We start from the raw sequence: 20,664 nt of genomic DNA on the forward strand, positions 1-20,664 counted from the left end.
CCACTGGATGGGAAACCTCTTTCTCTCTGCCTCTTCTCTCTCTGTTGTGTAACTCTGACTTTCAAGTAAATAAAGAAATGTTATAAAAAAATGTTTTGCCATTTTTGAAAAGCGTATGGATGAGAAAGGACGGCTGCCGAGAAACGATTAACCTTGATGCAGGGTTCACTGAGTCCAGTTCTGCCCATACCTCTCACTCAGATTCAGAACCACACACAGCCCTTGACCGCTGAACAATCAGGACCCATTCTGAGAAACACGCTCTTAGGGGCTTTTGTTGTTGACAGAACGTCACAGAGTATTTACTCTACAAACCTACCTGGATTATCCTACTGCACACCCAGGCTACGTAGTACTAGCCTAAGGCTTATCAGGCTCCAAATCTAAACCGTGTTTCTGCTCTGAATATCATTGGCAATTGTAATGCAATCAAATATTTGTGCATCTAAACATATAAAAGTACATTAAAACTATGAGGCAATAGGAAGTTTTTCAGCTCCATTGTCATTCCATGGCACCACTGTCATCGATGTGGTCTGTTGACCAAAACCTCAAACTGAATATGAGCCAAGTGAAGTATGAACCATTACAGGTGAAATTCTATTCTATTTTTGCTACACTGCAAAAATATATAATAGTACCACCACCAAATACAGTACATACTAAAAATTCTTGTAATTGTATGTTTCTATGAAATGCTACACCTGAAGAGTTGTGTTTTCTCAATTGGATTTTAAAGGAATAGGTGAAAGCTGCAAAATGCTACCTGTATTGGGATTCATCTTGAAGAATTTTCCATCAGACAAAAGGAAATAGGAGAGCTGTCCATTCTTTCCAGAGTCTGCGTCAATTGCTGTAATTTTGCCTAGGACCCCTTGGGGAGCAGGGCTCTCCTCAACTTTCAAAAACAACACACCATGCAAGAAGGTGGGGGGGTTGTCATTCTCATCCAGGACATGAACAATTACTGAAGTGCTCACATTTTGCAACAATCTATCCTCCGGGATCCAGGCAAAGGCTCTGAAAGTGTACGCTTGTGTAGATTCATAGTCGAGCTGTCGCCGCAAATAAATCCAGCCCGTGTAAGGGTGGACTCCAAACACGGCAGAGCTCACGCTGGGTTCCAGTGAGTACACAACCTGCGACATTATGGGTTGTGGGCTGAGCGGGTAGGCCTGTATTTGCAGGATGTGTGTCATCAGCGACAGAGACTCACTCACTTCCACTTGATAGACCAAGTTTTCAAAAGCCAAGCGTGGGCTTTGTTGCGGCTGCTCTATGACCACAGTCAATAGCAACAGGGCTGCATGAGGCGGGACACCCAGGTCCTGGGCCCTGAGAGTGAGCGTGTGATTCCGCGGCACGTGGCCAGCAAGGCTCTCGCTGAGGTGCACCACGCCAAGCTCCCGGTGGATGGTGAAGATGCCGGGATTCGGGCTCGCGATGTTGTAGCGGATGAGTCCATTCAGCCCACTGTCTTTGTCTTCTGCACGCGCCAAGTACACGGCTGTGCCGGGAGCAGTGGTCTGCGGTACTGTGATCTCATCCGAGGCTTTGGGAAACACGGGGTGGTTGTCATTGACGTCGATGACGGTGATGTTGACTTCCGTGCTGCTGCAGGCTGCGGAGCTGCCCAGCTGTGCCTGGACCGTGAGCACAACCACAGGCTGTGCTTCATGATCTAGAGGCTTCTGGGTGCGAATCGTGCCCAGCCACGGGTGAATGGAGAATGTTCCATCCAGATCTCCAGAGGAAATTCTGTACAAGTTTGGTTCTGAAGAATCTGCAGAGAGCAGGAGGGAGGTGGGGGGGAGAGAGGGAAAGGGGAAGGGGGGAGAGAGGGAGAGAGGGAGGGATTATCATTGTATCTTAAGTACTAGAATACTATCTACTAGAAACACTGAAAATGAGTATATGGATATATATTACATCCACAAGGATACTGTGCCATGTTTTCTTCAATTCTCCAAAGCCTGTTGAAAATAGGACACGTGATTTAAGATATTTTTTGACTGACAAGGGGCATGCCCAATGAACAAAGAGCAAAACCACAGATTTCACTGTCTTTCTCCAACCTTCTTGCATCAGAGAAAAAGGAAAGACATTCAGAAAATAATCTTTGTTATGTTTGAAAAAGCCAGGTGAAGTTCATGTTGATATTTTTCTAGGATGTTCATCTATGCATGGGAAACACCATCCACAGAGTTTGGCGGAGGGGGAAGAGAAGGAACAGGTGGGGACTGGGAGAAGGATAAGCTGCTTGGCGAGGTAATCCACTTCTTGGAATGCACCATGCAGAGACATCTCTGCAAATGTGGGACAGCTGTACAGGCTATTTGTTCAAGTACTACTTGAACTAGTAGAAGTTTTTAAGTATTCAAATGGGAAACAAAAGGGGAATGTTTAAGTAAAACATTGGAATGGAAAGAGTATGCAATTTAATTTTTTTTTAATTTTATGTATTTAGAGAGAAAAAGAAAGACAAAGATTTGCCATCTACTGGTTCACTCTCCCAATGCCAAATTCAGGAGCCAGGGACTTAATCCAGGTGTTTCATGTGGGTGGCAGGAATCCAATTACTCAAGCCATCACTGCTGCCTCCTCGTGTCTGCATTAGCAGGAAGCTGGAGTCAGGAGCCAGAGCCAGGAATTGAATCCAAGTACTCCTATGTGCAGTGTGGGCATCCTAACTAGGATCTTAACTGTGAGGCTAAATCCCTACCTTGCATTTTTTTTGAGACCAAATGATATTGAGTTACTTGGAAAGCTGTTTAGTCCATGCTTAATGGGGGAAAAAGGTAGCTGTATAGCAGCAGGAAATACAGTAGGATGTATTTTTGTGGGAACAGAAAAGATTTAAAACTGAGTGTGTGTGTGTGTGTGTGTGTGTGTGTGTGTGGATGAATGGGTTAAAGGAGACATACACTTGCTACATTATAATTATTCTATATTGTTTTAAACTCCAAAAAAAAAATTCCTATGATCTTGTGGTCAGAAAAAAAAGTACAGGGTAGATGGAAACAATGTTAGAAGAATACAGGGCAAGCCACAAGTTGTACTCTCTCCCTCAGTCATCTTGCATGGAAAGGAGAAAAGAAGGATTCAAGAATTGAGAGCCTGGGGCTGGCGCTGTGGCACAGCAGGTTAAAGCCCTGGTCTGAAGTGCCGGCATCCCTTGTGGGCGCCAGTTCTAGTCTGGGCTGCTCCTCTTCTGATCTAGCTCTCTGCTACGGCCTGGGAATGCAGTGGAGGATGGCCCAAGTCCTTGGGCCCCTGCACCCGCATGAGAGACCTGGAAGAAGCTCCTGGCTTCAGATTGGTGCAGCTCCGGCTGTTGTGGCCATCTGGGGAGTGAACCAGTGGATGGAAGACCTCTCTCTCTGTCTATCTCTCTCTGTAACTCTGTCTTTCAAATAAATAAAATAAGTCTTTTTAAAAACAAAGAATTGAGAGCCTAAGCGAAGAGAGGAAATGTTCCAATAACGGACTCAGGTGCTGCGTAAGAAACAAGTACTTACTCAAGGGCTCTCTTGCCTTCACTGTCCCAACGAGGCTGTCCACAGGCACATCTTCATAAACCGCGAAGTTATACTGAGGCCTTTCAAATTCTGCAGGAGCCAGTGGTGTCTGGAGAATGTGGATGGTGACGTCAGCGTTCGTGGCAGCTGTGAGCCCACCGCCGTCTCGAGCACTGACCATCAGCAAGAGTGTGGTGGACTCCAAATGACTCAGAGTTGATGTGGAGTAAATAATTCCTGGGTGGGATAGGAGGAAAATGAACAGCGTGCAGGATATGCTGGTGAGCACAGTGAAACCTGCTCTGAGCAGCCTACTGAGAGGTTCAGCTTTGTGTGTCCACTTCACTGGGCCCTTGGATGTCTATACATTTGATGGAATGGTATTCTGTGTGTCCGTGAGAATGTTTTGCAGGACAGCAACATTTAACTCCACCCACTGAATAAAGCATATGCCCCCCCCCAATGTGGGTGGGTCTCATCCAATCAGTTGAGGGCCTTAAGAGAATATAAAAACAGATCCTCTCCCAAGTAAGACACAATTCCTTTTGCCTAGTGGCCATTTAACCAGGACCTTTTTATTTTTTTATTTGTTGTTTTTTTGATATTTATTTTCCTGACCTCATAATCAAGTAGAAACACTGAATCTTATTGGGCCCTGAGCCTGCTGACCGGAAGTATAGTTGGTTCTCCTGATTCTCAGGTCTTTGGGCATAGACTGGACCTTCACCATCCACTCTCCTGGGTTCAGCCCCTGGACCAATCCTGCAAATGTTTGGGACTGCTCAGGCTCCATTACCACGTGAGCGGAATTTTTTTATAATAGATCTCTTGTTACATATGTACGTGTTCACACACATGCATGCACACACACACACAGCCTATAGATTCTGTTTCTCTAGAAAACCTCAGGTTTCTCATGTGGATATATCCATCTTCCAACCAAAGAACCTAAGCATATTTTTAAATGATGGTGCATTTTCTATAAGGTTCAATTTCAGTGTCAACTGCCTCCAGAGATATGGCCAGCTGGTAAGGCTGCAGAACAGCAAGCATGCAGCGAGCATAGGGAGGGCTCCCAGAGACACTGTCGGTATAGACTCAGGATTTTACAGCAAAATAGTGGAGCCTGACTCCTAACCACTAGAATCGATTCAGTTCAGCTTATTGGGCAATGGAACTCCAGAGCTTCTTACTCCTCTGTAGCTGTAACTTAGTGTCTGTTCATCAACCTTTACTTATCATTCCGCCCTCCATCCTTCCCTCCTCGTAACCACCATTATACTTCTAATTTCAAGGAGATCACCTTTTTTAATAGATTCCACATAAGAGTAAGATCATGTCATACTTTTCTTTCAGTCACACAAATTTCTAAGTCAGATCTATCCCATCTTTTATTGGTGCGTTTTTGTCTTTAGAAAATTTTTACTTATATAAGGTGAACAAACTTCATAAATACAGATTTAGTAACATAGAGATACTTCCCACTGTATCTTCCCTTCCACCCAAACTCCTACCATCCCTCTTCCTTCCTTTCTTATTCTTTTAATTTTTACAATGACATACTTTCAGTTTAGTTTAAAATCATAAGTTTGAGGCCGGTGCTCTGGCACAGTGGGTTAAAGCCCTGGCCTGAAATGCTGGCATCCTATATGGGCACTGGTTCAAGTCCCAGCTACTCCTCTTTCCAATCCAGCTCTCTACTATGGCCTGGGAAAGCAGGAGAAGATGGCCCGAGTCCTTGGGCCCCTGCACCCACATGGGAGACCCAAAAGAAGCTCCTGGCTTCTGCCTTTGGATCGGCACAGCTCCGGCTGTTGTGGCCATCTGGGGAGTGAACCAGCAGATGGAAGACCTCCCTCTCTGTCTCTACCTCTCTCTGTAACTCTTTTAAATAAATAAAATAAATTTAAAAAATAAAATAAAATTATAAGTTTAACTCTCTATTAAGTAAAAAATTCAACAAACAGGAAAAAAAGAAAGGACTTTCCTGTCGACAATAGTAGAGACAAGAAATATGCACCCTGGAAAAAATGGAAAGATATAAACAAGTGTCAAAAGAAGTCATCTTTGTGGGCTGAGGTTATGTAAGGTTACCTCTTACATTCTTATAGTTTAAAAACATTTAATGAACATGTTATCTTTGTAATACATATGTACATATATATACTATAATATTAAAGAAACTCAAAAAGAATCTCTTTATATTGTTTGTTACTAAAAATGCTAATTTATTTATACTTTCTTTTAATTAAAAAAAAACAATGATTTATTTATTTGTTTGAAAGGCAGTGTTACAGAGACAGAGAGGGAGAGACAGTGGTTCACTCCCCCAGTGGTTCAGTCCCCCAATGGCCACAATGGATGAGGCTGGGCCAGGCTGAAACCAGGAACCAGGAGCTTCATCCGGGTCTCCCATGTGGAGGTAGGGACCCAAGAACTTGGGCCATCTTCCATTGCTTTCCCAGGCACATTAGCAGGGAGCTGGATTGGGAGTAGAGCAGTAGGGACTCGAACGGTGCTTATATGGGATGCTGGCATTGCAGGCAGCAGCAGCTTAACCCATTATGCCACAATGCTGGCCCCTATATCAACTTTTTTTAAGGCTTCGATGGAAACTTGAAAACTACATGTAGTGAAATGTACATCAGATCTTAAAATCAATGCCTCTCAAAATAATTGCACAAGATATTTCTCTAAAAATAGGATTCCTGTTATATAAAAAGTTTCAAGAATGAATATCAGCAGAAATTTCAGAACCAGCAAGTGAAGACATTCAAGAGAACTATATTCCATTAAATGAATCCCCAAGGCTGAAATAAACATGCTCTATTATTTGTCCATAAAAAGCTGAAAATGAAAAATATTTCAAATGTTCAAATAACTAGCAAAAATGTGTTATAATAACACATGGTAAATTGAGAACTGTAATAGAATTAACACTTGTACCATATTCATGATGCTATTTAAAAACACTGTCTCTAGAAAAGTCATCTGATATCTAATGATCTCCTCTCCAGAGTCCCAAAGTGGCATTTTTTAAATTGAAATGGTTTAATAATATAAGGTGTTAGGATCCCATTTATTTGATGATGGCAAGCAAGAAGGAATGTATAATTTAAATGACACTATCAATATTTTATCCTTGTTATCACATGTTATTTAATATAGAAAAATTAAGTTTATTGAGATCTTAACAAAATTTTACTGGGACTGGCATTGTGTGCACTGAATAAAGCCACCATCTATGATGCCAGGATTCTATATTGGTGACAGTTCGAGTCCCAGCTATTCCACTTCCAATCCAGCTCCCTGCTAATGTGCCTAGAAAAGCAGCAGAAGATGGCCCAAGTGCTTGGGCCCCTGCACCTATGTGGGAAACCTGGATGGAGTTCCAGGTTCCAGACAGTGAACCAGCAGATGGAAGATCTCTCTCTCCCTCTCTGTCTCCCTCTCTGTCTCCTTCTCTCTCTCCCTCTCTCTCTCCTTCCCCCCCGCCAAGTAAATAAAATAAATCTTTAAAAACAAAATTTTACTAATGAATGCCCATTTTGTTTCTCAAATTACAGGTTCTCTGTAAGTTTGAATGAAAGGGAAAGGGAAGAAAAAAGGAGACAAATACAGAGGGCTATATAAGTGTTAACTGTCAAGACGCTGCAGCCTTAACAAACCTACACAAACTGATCAATAATCAAGCATGATGCTGACCAAGTAGGTAAGCAGGGCATTTCAATCGCAGGGGAGCAGGAGACAACAAAGTTTAAAGCTATAGGTAAACAGGGAAAGTCCACATAAATGTTACCCATTACAAACCAGGCTTCCTGGACAACTTTGCATAGAGTAACCATGTCAGGAAGTGAATTTATGTTGGGGAGGGGCAGGAATCCCGAGTCCCAAAGAGATATAGCTTGGGAAGGTAAGAAACAGCATAAGTTCTGTTCTTGACTCTAAAGATAAATCCCTCCAACTTCAGGTTTTCAAAAGAAAATGTCCAGCCGGCGCCGTGGCTCAATAGGCTAATCCTCCACCTTGCGGCGCCGGCACACCGGGTTCTAGTCCCGGTCAGGGCGCCGGATTCTGTCCCGGTTGCCCCTCTTCCAGGCCAGCTCTCTGCTGTGGCCAGGGAGTGCAGTGGAGGATGGCCCAGGTGCTTGGGCCCTGCACCCCATGGGAGACCAGGAAAAGCACCTGGCTCCTGGCTCCTGCCATCGGATCAGCACGGTGCGCCGGCTGCAGCGGCGGCCATTGGAGGGTGAACCAACGGCAAAAGGAAAACCTTTCTCTCTGTCTCTCTCTCTCACTGTCCACTCTGCCTGTCAAAAAAAAAAAAAAAATGTCCATTATATATCCCTTCATTTCTCATTTCACAGAAACCTGAGAAGTAGACATCATCATTCTAGGGAGTGTCTGCATTGATATATGTATAAAAACATGGACATGTGTATACACACATATTTATATACACAGAAACACATACACCTGCATGTACATCCGTGTAACATGCTGATCTACCCCAAGTTCCTGTGCTTGTTTTGGTCAAGGTGCTCAGAAGGACATGGGCATGTCCTAATTTAATCAACATATGTAATTTTTTTCAGCTAGGAAAGAGTTTTCTTTGTTAATGACCCCAACTGTATTTCTTCAGATAAAAGAGTTTTAAATACAATACTCACAAGAAAACAAGTTAGAGTGCATTATCCTGCAACTCATTACCACTAAAGCATTGCAAAGCAAAGCAGCCTGGAAAAGTGGGTATGAGAGAAAGGGAGTTAGAGAGGGAAGAAAAAAACACTTAAGTTGACCAAGAGGAATTCTTTTTTCCTTTTTCTGCTCTTGGGAATTATGAGGTCCTCGTAAGCACAGCTCATTTCTGTAGCAGATTATTTTCCAATCCTACAAAAAGGAGCCAAAATGGAGAATCCCTTAAGAACTCAGAAGGTGCATCATTAAAAGCCTCATTGATTCAGGAGCAATTACTCCAGCCTTCAGTCACCAGACACTTCCTCCTCCAGTACCCAAGCATCAGTGAGATGACAACACGTATCCCGTGACTGCTTTCACTTCCTTTTCCTGGCATCTGGGCATGCACAGTTCAGCACCTTGAGGAAGTCAGATGTCCTATTCACATACTTGTGTGAACACAGGCCTTGGGGCTGAAGTGGTGCTGCGGGTAGCGGTAGCATGGGAACTTGTGGATCATGTGGCTGGTGGTGCCCTGAGCACTGGCAATAGTGTGCTGAGGGAACAGAACAAAGGGGAGAAAGCCAACTCGTTGCCCATGGCAGCATCCCTGCCTGTCAGCCCCAGAGATGCTCCCCATGCCAAAGAGGACCTAGGGCGGGGATAGAAGTGTTTGCAGTGTGGCTGGCCCTGAGTCCTTCAAAGACCTTCCAGTGGCCATGTCGTGGTCATCTTTGAAGACTGTTGAACAGTACCAATTCTGTCCTTTTTAGAGTTAACATACAGGGTCTCAGCAGTTCCATGATGGAGAGTTGTCCTGTTCTTGTCTTCCTTGTCCTTTTTGGAAATGGTAACCTTTCTCAAAGGAAGAGGAAGAACAGTTTTACTTCAGTCCCCAGGGTACCCAGATGCACTGTGGGATCATTGGATGCAGGCAGGTTTTCACGGTTGTATGACAAACAGACATCATACCCTGATTCTAGATTTACCAACAAATTCCTGTTCACCCTCTTTAGTAACTCATCAGTCCTATGTGCCTGAGGGTCCTTAAAGGAATTCAAAGAAATACTGACTCCCCATTAGGATTTGAAATATGAGAGTACACCCCACCAAAATCTACACTTGTTATTTCCACTGCTTCTGGTTTGTCTCCAGCTGCTGCTGTGAGTTGAGTGCTAAGTCTCTGGGATGATGTGTCCCCGCCCAGTCCCAGCTCCAGTTGGCCACTTCTGCTGTCACATCCACTTCCACTCATTGCCTGCCAGGGTAGCCCAGAATCATTATACTAGAATAATGCATTATACATCAGTACATTATACTAGAATTCTATCTGATTTCCAGGTTAATGGAGTGAGTCACCAGAAAGGTGCCTATGTAACTGTTCATGTTTAAAGTAGAATCTCTGAGACTCTACAAAGTCATTTATGTAGGGACTGCTATTCTATTCTATTCAAGACCACTGCAGACTTGGCTAATGGGAGGTCCTTATGTTTAAAGAGCTACAGAAAAATAACATTTAACTCCCAGATGCCCATCAACCAATCTTCCTCGTACTGAACCCTAATAATTTTCAGTTTAACTCTTTCCACCATTCCTTGATATGTACTTTTTATCATAACAAGTCACAAGGTTTGTGTCACAAAACTGGACTTTAAACATATGATTATAGGGACCAGTGTTGTGGCACAGTGAGTTAAGCTACCACTTTCAATGCTGGCATCCCATAGTGGACTGGCAATTCAAAGCCTGGCTGCTCTGCTTCTAATCTAGATCCCTGCTTGTGTGCCTGGGAAGTAGCTGATGACGGCCCAAGTATTTGGGTCCCTGCCACCCACACAGGGGACCCAAATGAAGTTCCTGGCTCCCAGCTTTGCCCTCCCAGACCTGGCTGTTGCTGCCATTTGGGGAATAAACCAGTGGATGAACATTTTTCTCCCCACCCCCCTTGGTCACTCTGCCTTTCAAATAAATAAATAAATTGTAAGGAAATACTGCAGATAAGGATATTTTATCATATATTCCAAACAAGCTAGAAGAAAGGACTTTGAATGTTTTTGACAAAGGAATGACGAATGTATGTTTATTCTAACTTGGACATTACACAATGTATATCAAAATATGGCATGATACTCCATAAATAAGTACAACTTTCATATGTCAATCAAAAATACTTAAGATTTAAAAGAATTTTCAGGCTGGAGCCACAGCTCACTAGGCTAATCCTCCGCCCGCGGCGCCGGCACACCAGGTTCTAGTCCTGGTTGGGGCACCAGATTCTGTCCTGGTTGCTCCTCTTCCAGTCCAGCTCTCTGCTGAGGCCTGGGAGGGCAGTGGAGGATGGCCCAAGTCCTTGGACCCTGCACCCGCATGGGAGACCAGGAGGAAGCACCTGGCTCCTGGCTTCGGATCGGTGCAGCGTGCCAGCCGTAGCGGTTATTTAGGGGGTGAACCAACAGAAGGAAGACCTTTCTCTCTGTCTCTCTCTCTCACTGTCTAACTCTGCCTGTCAAAAAAAATTTTTCAGTGTCATGATTTTTTATGAAAACATCTAACTTAGGGATTTGTATGTGTCGAGCTCTTGTTATCGCTACATTGGAGATGTTTCTGTGGAGTTGGTATTTAGCTCAGTGATTAAGATGCCACCTGGGATACTTGCATCCTGTATTAGAGTGTTTGGGTTTGAGTTAGGAACTGCTCCTGATCCCAGCTTCCTGACAATGTGCATATTATAAGAAAAACATTAAAATATTTCTGTAACAGATGACCAACTTAATTAACAGGATATATTGAAAGCATATAATCATCATCACAGGTTTAAATTTTGGTCTCCCTTGTGCATTCAGTACTTCACAAATAAGTGAAGTTTGTGATTTCCTTATCCTTGCCTTCAGATGCTATGGTTGTTAGATTTTGGATTTTATTTGCTAATTTTATGTTCTTAGTGCTACGTTTATTTGTGAATGATTTTGATCAAATCTTAGCAAAACCAGACTTCCTGCATAAACCTGGCATCTCAGATATTTTCCATGTAGGTAGCTGCTTCTTAAAAGGGAAGCAAGAAATCTATTTTTGGAGTTTATGAAATAATAAAGGAGTTCAGACTCAGACCCTTAGAGAAAGAAATAGCAAGGTTTTAGTCATAGTTCTATCAGTTCATACGTTGACCTTGAGCAACTGCTTAAACCTCTGAGCCTCTTTTTATTATCTGCAAACAGATTACAGGATCAGACTAGTCCCATTTACTGTGCAGATTAAATAGTTTATGTAAAGAAATCACAGTGAGGATAAACAGTGCATATAACCAACTCACACAGTATTAATGCAATACTAGCTCCCTTTCCTCTCTCCTAAGGACCACAAAGTCCTAGGTGAGTAATTCCATGTATCAAGGACAAATCAATAATGAGTAAAAAGTCTTTTAGGGATAGTTGGAGGAACTAGAGAAGCATCAGCTTTCCTCTGCAAAGGGTACATAAGAAGTCCAACAGCAGAGGGGACCTGTGACCCATCTGTCCTAGTAGCCTGCCTACTAAAGGCACCAAGAAGCATTGTGGAGGAGGCTGTAATTACATTTACTCCAGCAGGTCTGTCCCCATCTAACAAAATGGTGCTGATTCCCAGTCCGCCATTTTATTCCGCTGTGATTGAGGCCGGGAGGCAATGTCAGCAAGAGGAGCTGAGGTTTGACAGCAAAGCCCTGCTGCCCTGACAGCCTGCTCTAGCCCTGCCTGGCAGCAGCACAGCAAAACAACCTATGGCGTAACAGCCCAAGCTGACCTCATGATTGTCCCGGTAGACCAAGTGACAGCTCTGGCCAGCCCATGGAGAAGCCCCAGCCGGTGTCACAGAGTGACAGGTAGTTCTGCACTATCCAAATCCCATTTCCAAGCACTGTTCAAACCCTCTTCTATATATGGACAAGCCCTTCCCCCACCTTCTGTGTAGCAGAAAAAAGTTCCTTGATATTGTAAACTTAGAACCAGTGCCAAGAAAAATATCTCCAATATGGCTACAGGGTGCATCCCATGCTGACTTGGGTCATTATAACATTCTTGTAATAAAATTACCATGGCTGGCACTCCCTGATGCCATGACACTCTGGAGATTTCCAAAAAAGGGAATGGAAGACACCTGCTACCATGTCTTGCCTGAACCATGGTGGTGATTACAGTTCTTTCTCTCCTGAGCTTGCTTACATTCCATCCTGAGTGTGTACTTCGGCTTTAAATAAATCTTCCTTCTCACCTGCATCTATGTCTCCTCCTTGAATTCTTTCTTGTGTGGGGACAAGAACCTGGACCAAGCCTAGCCAGAGGCCATCCCACAACAGCTGAGTGGATGCACATTTTCCATTACTGTGGATAGTGGACTCATAAATCTTCATGGATTTGCAACGTGTTACCCTAAGTCAATATTTAAAAATCTTCACTTACCCTGCCAGCTCTGGGCGCCTGGCAGATAAAGTGGCACCAGTGTTATGTGACTGCCCAGCTTGGGTGCCAGGAGCCAGAGGGGAGCCAGGAGTCGCACAGAGCTGGGGCCCAGCCACAGCACAGCTCCAGCACCTGCCAAGCCCAACTGGACCACTGTCTGTCCTATAACGCCATATTCAGCAGTGAAAAGCTGGCCCAGTGCACCTCTATTCTGCTCTTACCAGCATCACAGTCAGAGTCAGGACAATGTGCGGGGCAAAGGACAGATCCCCTGCATCCTGCAACTGTGACAGTTTTGGGGGCAGTATCCCCAGAGCTACACTCACACATTCTATGTGAGCCAGGGGAATTCACCTTAGCGTTTGGGGACCAACACCAGAAACAGCCCATAAAAAATATCTGTTCCTACCCTGGGAGATCTGGGTAATGGCCCACTACACCCTGCAATACTGGACTGTTAATAATTTATTCAAATTTCTTGTTGTCACTGGAATCTACCCAGGACACATAGGGTAAAACCTACCTGCATTCCACCTCTCTGGACTCATAGCCTCCCAAATAAAATCTCCTGTATTCCCTGTAGTCAGCCTGCAGGACTGGAATAAGGTCCAGTTCACATCCCCTAGTCCTAGGACTAGGGCTGTTGGTATTATAAGCCACAGCACCAGTTGGACTCTCCCAGCAGGACCTGGGAAGGATCCATTCCCATCACACAGTCCTAGAGCCACAGCAATCAGTGCCACAAACCCCAGCATCACTCAGGCAAGAACAAGGCCCTGGCTACCACAGTCACCAGGAAGACTGACCTTGAACTCTCTGTGGACCCAAGGAAACCGTTATTCATCTCACAGCCACACTTCTATCCCTGTGAGCTGCAGACTCAGAGACACAGCTGACACCGATTAAGACAAAGGCAATCACTTGAAGACTACACTCCTGGGCTCACCTAGAACCAAGGCCAAGGCCACAAGCCAAGTGACACCCTGCATTCCAGCTAAACCATAAACTCTTTTCCAATAAACGCACTCCATAAAGAAGAAGGGATGAGTACACCAGATGGGCAGACATCAACGTAGGGACACAGGAGATGCGAAAAAGCAAGGTAGCATGACACCTCCCTAAGAACACACTACTCTTCCAGAAATCGATCCTGAACTGAAGGATAGCTATGAAATGACAGACATAGGGGCCAGTGCTGTGGCACAGCAGGTAAAGCTGCTGCCTGCAGTGCTGACATCCCATATGGGCGCCGGTTCAAGTCCCGGCTGCTCCACTTCCAATCCAGCTCTCTGCTACACCCTGGGAAAGCAATGAAAAATGGCCTAAGACTTTGGGCCCCTGCACCCACGTGGGAGCTGGAAGTAGCTCCTGGCTCCTGGCTTTAGATTGGCGTAGCTCCAGCCATTGCGGCCAATTGGGGAGTGAACCAGCGGATGGACGAACTCTCTCATTCTCTCTGTGTAACTCTTTCAAATAAAATAAATAAATCTTAAAAAGAAATGAGAGATACAGAATTCAAACTAATGATGGCAAGGAAACTCAATGAGAGGCAGAAAATACAGGTAGATTTAAAGAAATGAGGAAATCAGAGCCGGCGCCGTGGCTCTAGGCTAATCTTCTGCCTGCGGTGCCGGTACCCCAGGTTCTAGTCCTGGTTGGGGCACCGGATTCTGTCCTGGTTGCTCCTCTTCCAGTCCAGCTCTCTGCTGTGGTCCGGGAGGGCAGTGGAGGATGGCCCAAGTGCTTGGGCCCTGCACCCACATGGGAGACCAGGAAGAAGCACCTGGCTCCTGGCTTCGGATCGGCGCAGCGTGCCGGCCGTAGCGGCCATTTGGGGAGTGAACCAATGGAAGGAAGACCTTTCTCTCTGTCTCTCTCTCTCACTGTCTAACTCTGCCTGCCAAAAAAAAAAGAAAAAGAAATGAGGAAATCAGTGAGCCACATGAATGGAAATATTACTAAGGCGATAGAACTCATTAAGAAGAACCGAGAGCCAGGAACTCAATCCAGATCTCCTGAATGGTGACAAGTCTATCTGAGGATCGTCTGGTGCTTCAGGATGAACACTGGAAGGAACCTGGAAGGAGAAGCCAAGCCAGGACTCAAACCTGGCACTCTGATGTGGGACGCAGGGATCGCAAGTGGTGTCTCCACTGCTGTGCCAAATGCTTCCCTCGAAGCTTATTTTTAAATTCCACTTTGCATGTACTTTTAAAAAGATTTAGTAATTTTAGTACATTTGTTATTTAAAATGCAGAGGGACAGAGACAGAGAGAGAGGGAGAGAAAGAGAGAGATCATCTCTCCACTGGTTTACATTCCAAGTGGCCACAGCATCTGGGTCTGCGGGCCTGGCTTGATGGCGGGAGCCAGAAACTCCATCCAGGCCTCTCACATGGGTGACAGGAACTCAAGTACTGCAGCCATTATCTGCTGCTTCCCAGGCATATTACCAGGGAGCAGGATCAGACACAGAGTTTCTGGGACTCTGACTGGCTCTCTGATGTGGGATGTGGGCATTCCAAGCACCAATTTAACTCACGGCGCCACAGCATACCACAACCCATACAGTCTTTCCACATTCCCTAACTACAAATACCTGTGACACAAAATTGTTCTAAATAGTTACTATTCTCCAGAATACAATCTCTACTACCCAACAGCACCAGTGTACACTTTGGCTAATTTACCTTAATGTCTTTATAATAGGCACGAGAATGGGAATGTACTTATTAGAGTGGGCATGCATGGCAATAGCTGTACCAAGCTCCTCTTATATTTTTTATTCTTCTTGCTACCTGTTATACCTCCTTCTCATCTAAGTAAGGAAATCTAGTAAAGTTAATTTCCCCCTGAAAGTCAAATATCCTTAGATGAATTACTCAGCAAGTAATGACAATTCCCTATTCCATATCTGTATTTGAACTTGTTTTCGTGACTTCAGTGGAAAGCAGAGAAAGATCCATTATCTGGAAGCTGAATTCAGGCTTAAGTCAGATTTGTTCTTTTCTCTTTTTGTTTGTTTTTGTCTTCTCTTGCAGATTTTCCAGGGACTATAGATCTTTCCTATATTAACCTCTTTCTCGTGCTCCCCTACTGGGGATGCCTGCCACAAGGACCCATACTCCCTCACCTCTTGAAAACCTACCACTATCTCTTTCCAATTCTCCTATGGACATAAATTAGGGAACAGACTTATTGGCTTAAGGCCAAAGCAGTATCACAGGCTGATACTGTAGCACCCTCCACATTACAGCACTTCTCATTGCCCACGTTTTCATAATAGGAGTCAACTCCAGCGTGGCAGCCCAACCCAACATGGACCAACACAAGAAGTCGCATAAACAAGCAGCATACCACTAAGCTATTTGTAGGTCAAGAGACTAAGAATTTTACACATCCTTAGCAGCACTGTCAACATGGAATCTAAGAATCATTGCAACACAAAGATATCACAGTGATGTCCATAGGCTGCTAAAAGCAGGGCTCTTCCCAAGACAAATACTAAGGTGATGGGAATTTCCCATTTCCAGGTCTTCATCCTTCTCAACTTTACCAAGCTTGGTTAGATTCCCAAACTTCCCTACTATACAGAATAATGTCCCAGGAAAGATTACCACTCTGGAATTTTATTATGGCAGGGGCACTTGATGTGAAATTTCCAATATGTCACATACATGTGACAAGTTAGGGTAGTGTCTTTGAAGTAACTGTCCAACTGTTCGTTTCCAGGAAAACAGACTTTGTGCTTGGCACCCACAGAGCACATCATAAATCGCGAGTGTCTTCCTGCTTGTGTCTTTGGAAGCATCTAGCCAGCAAATGCAGTGGTGTACAAACATCACTACAATGAAGTGGGGGACAAGGGCTCCAGGAGCTTGTCCCGTGCCCAGTACGCAGAATTCCTGGCAGTTTTGAGAGTGCTCCTAGGACTGCAAGTAGCTGGCAGGCTACTAGGTGTGTCAGACACTGCAGTACCACAACTTGTAACTAGTGTTCTTCATATTCTAACGCACAGCGCAGATCCCACAGCCTCTTCCAACTCAGACACAGCTATCAGCAGTAACACCCAGGTCACAGTGCATGCTAGCATGACTCCTGTTTGTCTCAGGTAGAAGGGAGCCTCAGAGGACTTCAGTACTGGCTTCAGGTGCACGAGAAATTTGGAATTTTGGGAATGGTCCCTCCCCCAAGGACAGGAGCAGCCTCTCTGCCTCTGAGAAAAATAGACCACAAGATTTCCCTGCTGGGCCATCAGGTTGCAGACTTCTCAGTGGAAACACTACAGGCCAGAAGAGAGTGAGATGATACGTTCAAGGTCTTAAAAGAAAAACTTCCAACCAAGAATATTATATCCAGTCAAGCTATCCTTTAAAAGTGAAGGAGAAATAAGTATTTTCCAGATATGCAAAAGCTGAGGGGATTTACCACCACCAGACCAGCCTTACAAGAAATTCTGTAGTCCTGCATTAGAAGTAAACGTGAAACACACGTCACCACCAAATTCACTGACAGGGCAGGTAGAATCTTTATCCAGTTATCAAAATGACAGGTTTTTGTTCTTAACTATCAATACTAATCTTGAATGGAAATAGATTAAATTCACCAACCAAAAAGACTTAGGTTAGCTGAATGGATAAAAAGCCAATACCCCACCATATGCTGCCTACAAGAAACTCACTTCACAAAAAAGAAATACACACAGACTGAAAGTGAAGTGCTGGAAAAAGATACACCAGGTAAATGGAAACCAAAAGCAAGCAGGCATAGCTATCCTTATGTCAGATAAAATAGACTTCAAATCAAAAGCTGTAAAACAAGAAAGAAGGATAAAAGGTTCTCTTCAGCAAGAAGACAAAACAATCATAAACATATAAGCAGCCAACAGAAAACCACCCAGATAATACAGGAAATACTGTTAGAACTAAAAGGAGAGGGGCCAGCACTGAGGCACAGTGGGTTAATGCCCTAGCATGAAATGCTGGTATCCCATATGGGTGCTGGTTCGAGATCCGGCTGCTCCACTTCTGATGCAGCTCTCTGCTGTGGCCTGGGAAGGCAGTGGAAGATGGCCCAAGTCCTTGGGCCCCTGCACCCGTGTGGGAGACCCAGAAGAAGCTCCTGGCTTCAGATCAGCACAGATCCGGCTGTTTTGGCTGAATGGGGAGTGAACTATTGGATGGAAGACCCCCACTCCCTCTCCCTCTTCTCTCTCTGTGTAACTCTGGCTGTCAAATAAATAAATAAATCTTAAAAAAAAATAACAAGAGAGATAGACTCTAATACAACAGTAGTGAGTTATTTCAACACCCTACTCTCTTCAATGGACAGGTCATCCAAACTGAAAATCAAGAAAGATACACTGGAGTTGACATTTCTATCAAGCAAATGGACATAATAGACACTTACAGGACATTTCACTCAACAGCTACAGAATACATATTCTTCTGATCAAAACATAGAACATTTTCCAGGATATACCACATATTATGTCACAAACCAAGTCCCAGCAAATTAAAAAAAAATTGAAATCATACCATGTATCTTCTCAGAACATAAGGGAATAAAATCATAAAACAAGAACAATAGAACACTCAAATACTTGTGAATTACACAACAAGCTACTAAATGATCAATGGGTCACTGAAGAAATTAAAAAAGAACTTTCTGGAAATACAGGAAAATGAAAACATAACATATCAAAACCTGTGGGATATAACAAAAGCAGTATTTAGAGAGAAGGTTATTGCAGTAAAAGATAAATATTTCAAATTTAAGCTCTAATGATGCATTTTAAAGACTTAGAAAAACAATAAACTCAACCCAAAATCACCAGGAGGAGAGAAATAATAAGTATCAGAACAGAATTCAATGAAATTGAAACTAAAAAAAAAAAAAAAATACAAAAGATCAACAAGGGGCCGGCACTGTGGCATAGTGGATAGGGCCACCGTAGTGCTGGCATCCCATAGTCCTGGCTGTTCCACTTCTGATCTAGCTCTCTGCTATGGCCTGGGAAAGCAGTAGAAGATAGTCCAGGTGCTTGGGCCTCTGCACCCATGTGGGAGACCAGGAAGAAGCTCCTGGATCCTGGCTTCAAATCCACACAGCTCTGGCTTTTGCAGCTACCTGGGGAGTGAACCAGCGGATGGAAGATCCCCCACCTCCCTCCCCCTCTCTCTGCCTCTCTGTAGCTCTGCCTTTCAAATAAATTAATTAATTAAAAAATTTAAAAAAAGATCAACAAAACAAAAGGTGTTTTTTTCAGCAGGTAAACAAAATAGATAAACCTCCAGTCAGGCTAACAAAGGAAAAAAGAGAAAAAACTCAAATAAGTAAAATTTGAGATGAAAAAGGAGACATAAAAACCAACACCACTGAAATACAAAGGATCAAAAGAAATTACTGTGAAGAACTACATGCTAATAAGCTGGAAAATGTCGAAGAAATGGGTAAATTCCTGGATTCATATAGCCTACCAAGATTAACTCAGGAGCATACAGACAATCTAAAAAGACCCATAAGAAGCAATGAGAGTGATGAGAGTGAAGCAATAATCAAAAGTCTTCCATCAAGGAAGAGTCCGGGACCTGATGGCTTTACTAGTGAATCCCACAAAACATTCAAAGAGGAAGTAACTCCAATACTCTTCAGTCTACTCCAAAATATTGAACAGGATGGAACTCTGCCAAATTCTTTTCATGAGGCCAGCATTACTTGATACAAAAACCAGAGAAACAACATCTATGTCCTTAATGAATATAGATGCAAAGGTTCTCAATAAAATCCAATCGAATCCAAAAAACACATCAAAACGATCATACATCACAATCTAGCAGGATTTATCCCAGAAAAACAAAGGTGATTCAACATTTGCAAAATAATAAATGTCATAAATCATATCAACAGAATGAAGAACAAAAACTGGATGGTCATCTCAATAGATGCAGATGAGATTCAACACTGCTTCATGATTAAAAACCCTTGACAAATTAGATATAGAAGGAACATTCTAAAAATTATAAAGGCTGTATATCACAAACCAATTGGCAATATAACACAGAATGGGTAAAAGCTGACAGCATTCCCCTCAGATCTAGAACAAGACAAAGATGTCCACTTTCACCACTCTTATTCAATACAGTACAGGAAGTATTAGCAAGGGCAAATAGGGATAAGAAAGAAATAAAGGGCATAAAATTTGGAAAAAGAAGTTAAATCATCCATGTTTGCAGATGACATAATGTTGTACATGGAAAAACCTAAACACTCCACCAAAAAGCTGTTGGACTAATAACCAATTCAATAAAGTTGCAAGTTACAAAATAAACATATGAAAAACAGTAGCTTTTTTGTATGTTAATGATGAATTCACAGAGAAATCAAAAAATAAATCCCATTCATAATAGCCAACAAAAAAACCAAACACTTCAGAATAAATTTAACCAAAGAAATGAAAGCTCTCTAAAATGGAAATTATCAAACACTGATGAAAGACATCATCAAGGACATAAAAAAAAACGGAAAAATATTCCTTGCTCATGGATCTGAACAATCAATATCATTAAAATGTCTGTACTACCTACAGCCATCTACAGAAGCAATGCAATCCCTCTCGAAATGCCAAAGACATTTTTTATAGAACTAGAAAAAGTAATTCTATAATTCATTTGGAATCACAAAGACCCAGAAGAGTCAAAATGATCCTGAATAAGAAAAGTCAAGCTGGAGGCAGCACAACATCTGACTTGAAAGCATAGTACAAAGCTATAGTAATTAAAACAGCATGGTACTGGCATAAAAACCCATACATAGATCAACATAATTAATTAATTACATTGAAATTAATCCACATAAATACAGCCAACTGATTTTTGATGAAAGTGCTCAGACCATTCAATGGAAGAAGTCTTGTCAATAAATGGTGCTGGCAAAACTAAATTTATATACGTAGAAGAATGAAAGTACATCTATACCTCATACAAAAATCAACTCAAGATGGATCAATGACCTAAATTTAAGACCAGAGACTATGAA

At 43.1% G+C, this 20,664-nt stretch overlaps 1 protein-coding gene across 2 annotated transcripts in view; it reads right to left on the bottom strand.

The window, feature by feature from the left end:
* DCHS2 (dachsous cadherin-related 2) overlaps positions 1-20,664 on the bottom strand; it is a 312,281-nt gene that overhangs the window by 92,804 nt on the left and 198,813 nt on the right. For both annotated transcript variants that reach the window (XM_051819958.2, XM_051819960.2), the window contains exons 4-5: positions 3,519-3,755; positions 767-1,783 (exon numbers count right to left, since the gene is read on the bottom strand). In XM_051819958.2, coding sequence (XP_051675918.2) covers positions 767-1,783; positions 3,519-3,755 — 1,254 coding nt within the window. The remainder of the gene's footprint in view (positions 1-766; positions 1,784-3,518; positions 3,756-20,664) is intronic.

This window comes from Oryctolagus cuniculus, chromosome 8 (genome assembly GCF_964237555.1).
Source record: "Oryctolagus cuniculus chromosome 8, mOryCun1.1, whole genome shotgun sequence".
Classification (NCBI taxonomy): Eukaryota; Metazoa; Chordata; class Mammalia; order Lagomorpha; family Leporidae; genus Oryctolagus; species Oryctolagus cuniculus.